Raw genomic sequence first — 8,064 nt, 5'->3', positions numbered from 1 at the left:
TTTTGTCCACAAAGTAGGAGGAGGAGGAGCACTGACATTTGACATATGCAACGGCCCTCTAATCCCTCAAGTGCATCCCAGTGTGTGCACAAATCAAAATGTGTGTGTGCGTTTTTTTTCTGGCAGAATGTGCCTACTATCACTTTTAATGCCAAACTGACTCACCCTTCTGCCTGCACAGACTTTTATGATAGAAGCTGAGGTATAAAGATCCGCTTTGTCACTCCAGCTCAGACCCAATCCAGAGCTAAGCCTGCCTGCATGCACAAAGCTTTTCCCACTGTCAACGTGACATAACAGAGGAGCAGCCTAGTGTTTTATCCATGACAGTGACACTAAGAACATCAAGTAAACTTGCACCTGTGGCTTACTGAACTCTATATTGTTTTCTATTTAGTTTGTCTACATGTAGAAAGGGCCCATGAGGCCAAAGAAAATTGAACAGCCTTCATTTGCTGACTCAGAGAAGAAATCCTGATTTGACCTGAATTTTCAGTTACAATAATTGTTATAGCGGCTCACTGCATCTGATGGAGGTGTACACTCCTGTTCAAATGTTAAAGCACGAAAACCTCACGTCAACATCTGAGTCTATTTCTGCCTCACTGAAGCATCCTTTCCAGAGGCCATTACTGACAAAATACACGCACTCAGACCTGGAGGTGTCGTCATGAATAATTCCTGTTTCTTCCACTTGTAGGCTACTTCCTGTTCTGCTTCTGTCTGTGTGGGTATGTTTATGCATGAGGCATTCATTATTGAACTCTGAAGAGCACAGATATTCTGAGTGAATATCTAAAGGGATGACTCAAACATTCATTTTCAAGTTCCATCATCACGTAAGCACGGAAGGCATAAAGGTGTTATACACAGAGCACAGCAGGAAAGCCAATCAGTGGTGAAATGCACGAGTTACAATTTTGGCATGAATTCTGTATTTGAGCAAGGAGGAGCAGTGACAGATGTCTTTTACGCAGCCTTCATTGAATCCCAGCTCTCACCAAATTGGTGAGTGGTTGCTTGTTTCCATGGTTACAGTCACTGAATGTGAAAGGATGTCCAAGAATGATTGTAGTCACTTTACCTCAAAAACTCTGACGCAATCACTGACATAATTTCACAGTCTGTCACTCTATGACATAGTCTGTCATTTTAATGGCCTTTCTCTCCTTCTAGCTGCATGCCACTGTTTGCCTGTCTTTCCTTCCATATTTCCAAACCACCCACCAGCCACAGCTGTGGAAGTAGCCCTTGTTTGTATTTGAAGTAGTGTGTGCCCGGAGAAGGTCAGCCACATTGCTCAGTCTTTACCATCCTCCAATTTATCAATGCAGGAGAAAATTCAGCAAAGGTGGGGCCTTGACCCACTGTATAAACAACTTCACTGTAAACATACTCTCCATCGTGAGTTCATCTTGCATTATGTGCCCACTTCCTGTTGCAAACACAAGATAAAATACTTGCTTTGACTTGGACTAGTGCACAGATATGAGTGTAATTAAGTTTAATTATCACTGCACTGTACAGTCCATTAACTCAGGAACTGCTTATCACATCGAAGGACAAAGTTTATTTCAGGTTTGTTTAAATGCATTTAAAAATATATATATTTGTAGGGCATGCTAATAACATTTGTGGAGTGACAGAGACATCACTGCTGTGTATTATTGAAAATAAAAATGGGTGTAACAATAAAGACAAGTACGCAGGAATAGATTTTTTTAGAAAATGGTATTTTATTATTAAATAAATAAATACTGCACTTTTTTACACAATAAGTTATTTAGGACTTTTTCTACCAAGGTGATAATGGCTCTTAATGGATCCTTAGAGAATCTCTGGTACTGTTTTTTTTTTTTTTTTTTTTTGTTTAATGTCATTCTCTCCTCCTGGTCCCCCCTCTCCCCTCCCTCACATCACCCTTCTGGTCCCCAGCTGGATGTGCTGAGTCCATCTGTCAGTAAGGAGAAGAAATCACAGTTTTGAAAGTTAGTGTGATATTACACCCCTCCCACTCTCACACACACTCACACATATAAACTGTGCAGCATCCACATGTTAGCGGATCATTTCTTTGCACTGCTGTGTTGACTGCGACATATACTATACATTATTTACAATATTCCACAGTCTAGCTCTGGTTACATTCAGAGCATCAGTTTATGGATTGCCTCTATGAACAGCTTCAACTTTACTATACACAATTAAGCTGGTGCCAGCCCAGCATTTCTCTTTACTTCCCGAACATCCCTTTTTCCCACCCCCAAACATCTGGGGTTCACATTCGTACCAACATACTTGGCCCTTCTTCTCCAACAACAATCGACATACAAATCAGCCCTTTTCCTCCCACAGTCATTGTGCTACATTTCGTTTTCTCAGTCTGTTTCAGTCTCTCTGTATTATTTTTTCACCTGCACCACTGCTGAGTCAAGGTGCAATGATGTGGGAATGTTAATTTACTTTGTACATCCTTGCTCCGCACGCTTTGCACAGATACTTTCTGAATCCTCGGCCTTCAATGCATTGGTTCATCTGTTCAGTCCTGTTCAAAACACATCATTCTGGGTTTAGCTGCATCTCTGCAGAAGCATGTTGAGGGAGTAAACCATGCGTTCACGTAGGTCAGTGGGACAGCCACATGTCAGCAGGGAACTGAGTTTGAAGGTTTTGGAGATGCGGTCCTCGTTGATATATGTCAGCATGTACTCATCTCTTTGGCAACACAGGATGATTTTGGTGTGATCGTGGTAAAAATTTACCTTTGGAGATAAAACAAAAAAATTAATTTTCCATATTTTTCTAGCAAAAAGCAAATGCACTTTTTTCCATTAGATTTTTAGTCTACTACTTCTCATTTGTTTCATCTGAATAATGACATGCATTGTACCAAAGCAGTGCTTCTTTGAGCATACCCAGCATGGATGTTTCCCGTGGCAATGTGTATTTACCTGGAAGGTGCCATCGTTAAACAGCATCATGAGGGCGCGGTCAGACTTGAGCCACTGCAGCAGGTAGAGTCTGGGCATGTTTGCATCTGTCATACTACCTAGGTCCCCACCCTGAGAGAGCAAAGAGCAACAGATCAGGATTAAGCATGCTGAAACTTGAAGGATATCATTTCTAATGCTTCAGGGTGTATAAAGACAAAAGAAACATAATAACAAGAGAGATAAAGAGAGATATAAATTACAGGTATTCAAAAAGCAGTGGAGGAACGTGGATATTTACTTACATCCATGAGATTCTCTTCCATGTAGTGGGAAAAGTACTTTAGAACAGTCACTTGGCCCACAAAGTGTTCAGGAACCTCGCAAGTGGGAAAGACAGAACGCTGGCCCAACTCTGCATAGTAATGAATTGTCCTGAAAAGATGGAGAGGAGACAGAGTTAGGCAACCACTCCGATAAATAAGTCACTTCAAAACCAAAGGCACAAGATTTTCTTTACTGATTGAAAATAATGTCAGAAAAGAAAAACTTTTTGTTGAATTGTAGCCTTAACACAAACACTTGACAATGTGCAAATCTAAGAAGTATTTTATCAATTAAAAACACTAATACAGGCTCTTCTGGGTAACACAGCAAGCTTAAACAAGCCAACCCCATTATATGTTGTGACTAGTAACTTCAAAATGAAGGTGGAGTGCTACAAAAAAAAAAAAAAAAAAAAAAAAAAAAAAGTGCATACTTTCTGTCTGGCAGGAGGCTCATGTGGGTGCCATTGTTGAAGAGAACTCCCACGGTATGATCTGACAACTGGTAGCCAAAGCCATACTTGTTGGAGTAGTCCACCCATTTAGTTACCCATTGAAAACTGCAGCTGTTTGGGCCCTGAGGAATGTCATCTGCTGCAGGGTGAGAACGCAAAACAGGATTAGAATACATTTGCAAAGAACTCTTAAGAAAGGAAAACATGGAATGTATTATACAGGTTCTGATGTTGACCCAACACCTCCATTACAGCCCGAAATTTCCCCTGAGTATATCTAATTACTGAAACCCGACTGAATGTATATATACTTTATCTTTATCACATTTCAATCTGGGTTTAGTTAACCAGTCTCTATATAAATAGGTCATGACTTTGCAAATCATTTTAAAAAGCTGACTCACCTTTAGGCATGTTCTCCAGGCATCCCCTCAACACACTTGCAACAGTCTCAGCAACACTTCCTGTCGTGCTATCTTCCAAACCTTGAGAAACAACAACAGTGGTTCATTTAGTTTGGAGTCACATCAATATAAAAACAGAAATTGCTGTGCATTCTGTCATGTCATATCTCTCTTTGATTCATGTACTTATTCCAGTTTCCTCTGTGCAGTTCAGCAGAGTATTACATTAAATCAATTCATGTCTCGCTGTGATTGCTGGGCTTTGTGTGTGAATTGGGCCTGGTGTACTTACATTCACTGCTGCTGCTGCAGCTCCCCAGGCTCCCCCTGACGATCAGACGGATGGTGTCTCGCGTCGTCGGGGACTCGCTCTCTGTTGCCAGGGCAACACGGCTCTCAGCAGATGGCGGAAGTAGACTTCCATTCTGAGGTGAGAACGAGTGACGACAGGGTTCAGAATCTGCAAGTTTAGATCATCTCTTCCTATTATGACTCACTGGTCACCCACAGATGCAAAGTGGTTAGCTTAAAGGTTGAAAATAAGTGCTTTTACTCTGTTCTGAAACTGTGCTTGTTATAAAGTTTAGCACAGCATCACAATGACTCATTGCATTCCAACTTTCAAACATGATACCTCAGTTCTACCTACCTATTTTATGGCTGTATAAAAAAAAAAATGTGCCCGCATCAGCATCACCACATACACTACTGTAAATATCTTGTTTTGCTCTTACCTCTGAAATCTTTTTGGTTTGTTGTTGGCTGATGACAGTTCTCTCCAGATCATGTTGGAGTTTGTAAATCTCTTCCTCCTTGGTTAATTTATCTAACACAAGCAAAGCAGACAAAAATCAGAGCATGACCTTTTTTAACCACATATTGACAAAATCTGACATCAGAGCAGCATGGGAGAAGATGTGATGTCATGTTAAAAAGAAGGTTTAATGATGCCCATAATTTAACACAGTGAAACAGAACTGGCTGGTGTGACAGGTGGAATTTTAAATAGTAAGGGCTTGTGGTTGATGCAGTACTCACTCAGGGTCTCGTAGTATTTGACCTTGTCTCTCTTCCCACCAAAAAGTGCGGCAGCAGCTTTCTTGAAAAAACTCTTGGCAGGACTGGAAACGTGAAAATCTGGTGGTGAATGGCAACAGCTAGCCGGCAGACGCTCTGGACTAAAGCCCTGTGGAGAACAAAAATGGGTCAGTGTGGCTGGTGCTAAGGGGGTGACATCTAAACTCCTACACAGTGACATTTACTGGTAGACAAACAGTGATTGGGATAGACATATAGAGAGGTAAGAACTGTGTCTAACCTGTGTGAAGAAATCATGCCTCAGAATGTGATCCAGGTTGGGTCTGTCCTCAGGAATCTTGGCCAGTAGGTTGGCAATTAACTGCTTAGCCTGTGATGACAAAGAGGAGGGCAGGGCGTAACGTGCCTCTCTGATACATCTGTATGTCTCCTTCAGGTTGGTGGTTTCAAATGGTGGTCTGCCCAACAACATGGTGTACCTGTAGCAGGACACAGGTGACAGATGAGACTTCATTCACTACAAATGATCTGACACTTTTCCACAAAGGTTTCTATGTGAAGAATGCAAGACAAAAACTGCAACAACCAATAAAATGTGATGCCAATGTGCATTTTTAATCTAATTTCCTGATATTAGACAATTATCTGTTAATAAGGGATAAGAATTACTAATGTTACTGAACACAAACCTAATGATGTTCTCTAATGATAAATTTTCACTTATCCTACTCACATTACACAGCCTAAGGCCCAGATGTCTGATTCACAGCCGTGGCCCTGTTTGTTGAGCACCTCAGGGGAGAGATAGTTGGGAGTCCCACAGATTGTCTTCCTCCTGTTTCCCGCTGGCTCCAACTTGGCAGCCAGACCAAAGTCCCCGACCTTGAGATCCATCGACTCACTCACAAAGAAGTTACCTGGAGCGAAAAAAAAAAAAACAACAGAGAATGAGATGAGCACTTGATATTCAAACCAGGATCAAAGGCTAAATACAGCACTGGTTCTCTGATGAAATGATTAAAGACAAGCAGGAGGGACAAGTGGATTAGCATCCCAAAATGAAATCTGTTCAGGACAGGATGCGTCTTTCCAATTGTGCACACAGTGTCACAGCAATATAATGCGTCGATGCCACACGATCCTTACCGAGTTTAAGGTCTCTGTGGAGGATTTCTTGTTCATGCAGGTACTTCAGGCCAGAGACAATCTGTCTCAGATAGTAACGCACCTCTGGCTCAGTAAGCACTTTGCGAGCCTTCAGGATGTGGGCTAATGACTGCACAAAAAAATAAAAATAAAAAATAAAAAAAAGAGAGAGAGAGATAGCAAGGATTATAGAACTGATTGTTGAAACCCTAACATAGAAACACAGATTTTCCTTTGAGAGGAAGCAATAGTCGTCTTCATTCATCTTAAACTACTGGGATTTTTATAGCCCTGCTCTTTATATAAATATTTCAGAATCTTTTAAAGTAGTGCAGACCCTTAATTCTCCGTATGTGCTGCCTCACTGAGTTTGGGTGCAATGCAGGTGCTGTCCAACTTTGAGGCAAAGCAGCAGCAATGATAAGCACAGCAGTTATATATTTCAGTAGAGTACACGAGACTTACTTTTCTACTGCAGTATTCCAGCAGGATGTAGATGTTCTCTTTGTCCTCAAAATGGTGATAAAAGTGCACAATGTGTTTATGGTGCAGTGCTCTGTGCAGCTCAATTTCTCTGTCAATCTAACGGGGGAAGAGAGAAAACGGTCACGGTAGTAAAGCAAAGCAATGACAGTGAAATCTGTTGCCTATTTGTTATTGCAGGGCGCACAGGCACCGGGGCAGCGCGCTTACCTTCTCCCTTTGGTGAGGTTTCGAGACGCGCGCATGTGGGATGATTTTGGCTGCGTAAACTTTGCTAGTGGAGAGGTCGGTCATCTCGTAGCATTTAGCGAACCCTCCCTGGAAAGAGGAAAAACACTGTTAAAAGATGCTTTGTCTTCACGTTACGTGTTAAATCCAAAAAGTCGAATAAAGATTCTACCTTTCCCAAAACTTTTCCACGGCAGTAGCACTTCCCCGTGGCAGGATCTGTGATAATCCTGGACATCTCTGAAGGCGCATTGCGCTCATCCACTCTCTTTCGGCGAGGTTCGCAGGACCTCTGTGTCGATTCACACATGCTGCTGCTGTTTGACTGCTGGGGCCCGGTATTTCTCTGTACTTCCATTTGTGGTGCTTTCTCGTCCCGCACTCAGGAATGCAGCCCGGAGAGTCAGACCGCGAGCCTTTATAATCTGGCACCCACCCCACCCCGCTGTCTGCCGCCCTCTCTCTGACGTCAGTGAAATGAGAGCATGAGGTCCGCCTGATATCGATTACCTTGCATGTTCTCTGGTGTTGAAGATGGCACAGACATGAAATCAAAGGGAATAAAACAGCATGTGGATCTGGCGCAATCTAATACATTTCCTAAGGATTCATCAGTATTTGCATCAGCAGCCAACATCCACAATAATATTAAAGACATGTACTTTACCTATTTTGATTATTTCAATCCAGGCAGATGAATAAACCCTTTGCATTTTGTTGAAAAAATATTCAAGCTGTAGGTCAGAAGCTTTTTAAGTGCTAAAACATACACTATGCAGAGGACGTCATCTGTATTCTACTCAGGTTTACCCCAGCCTGTGTTTTTGCTTTGGAGCACTAGCACCCTCAGCTGGAGAATTTCAACCATTTACAGCACAGTGCAGGTTACAAACCAGCTTTGCCTAGAAATGTCACCAACAACCAAGTGAACACTCCGTTGCAATTGGACACTGATGTGTGCTTTAACACTTACATATACTGTAACTGTGAGCAGTGGTATGAGTGGTTGTACACAGAGGAGTTTTGTGTTGTAGTTCACACAGCCTAGTATACT

At 42.0% G+C, this 8,064-nt stretch overlaps 1 protein-coding gene across 2 annotated transcripts; it reads right to left on the bottom strand.

The window, feature by feature from the left end:
* Positions 1-1,864: 1,864 nt before the first annotated feature.
* Positions 1,865-8,003, bottom strand: plk2b (polo-like kinase 2b (Drosophila)). Of its 2 annotated transcripts, none has more exons than XM_026321333.1 (14): positions 7,183-8,003; positions 6,993-7,100; positions 6,765-6,881; positions 6,300-6,429; positions 5,887-6,070; positions 5,434-5,632; positions 5,154-5,301; positions 4,850-4,941; positions 4,408-4,540; positions 4,116-4,196; positions 3,691-3,847; positions 3,236-3,365; positions 2,952-3,062; positions 1,865-2,762 (listed from the first exon to the last, which is right to left on the bottom strand). In XM_026321333.1, the coding sequence occupies exons 1-14, from the start codon at positions 7,366-7,368 to the stop codon at positions 2,571-2,573; spliced, it is 1,968 nt and encodes a 655-aa protein (XP_026177118.1). In that variant the 5' UTR covers positions 7,369-8,003; the 3' UTR covers positions 1,865-2,570. The 2 variants fall into 2 exon arrangements, with proteins under 2 accessions (XP_026177118.1, XP_026177117.1); XM_026321332.1 differs by having other exon boundaries at positions 3,691-3,850; positions 7,183-7,368.
* Between the last annotated feature and the right edge of the window lie 61 nt (positions 8,004-8,064).

Source organism: Mastacembelus armatus, chromosome 9, assembly GCF_900324485.2.
Source record: "Mastacembelus armatus chromosome 9, fMasArm1.2, whole genome shotgun sequence".
Classification (NCBI taxonomy): Eukaryota; Metazoa; Chordata; class Actinopteri; order Synbranchiformes; family Mastacembelidae; genus Mastacembelus; species Mastacembelus armatus.
The sequence above is the reverse complement of the archived record's forward strand: the minus strand, read 5'-3'. Positions and strand labels throughout refer to the sequence as shown.

Bases quoted from the DNA above. Each gene is read 5' to 3' on its own strand.
- plk2b (XM_026321332.1), bottom strand. From the start codon at position 7,368: ATGGAAGTACAGAGAAATACCGGGCCCCAGCAGTCAAACAGCAGCAGC. The intron at 6,071-6,299 runs GTAAGGATCGTG...TTTTCGCTCCAG, and splicing joins CCACAGAGACCTTAAACTCG to GTAACTTCTTTGTGAGTGAG. The intron at 4,942-5,153 runs GTGAGTACTGCA...TGCTTGTGTTAG, and splicing joins CAAATACTACGAGACCCTGA to ATAAATTAACCAAGGAGGAA.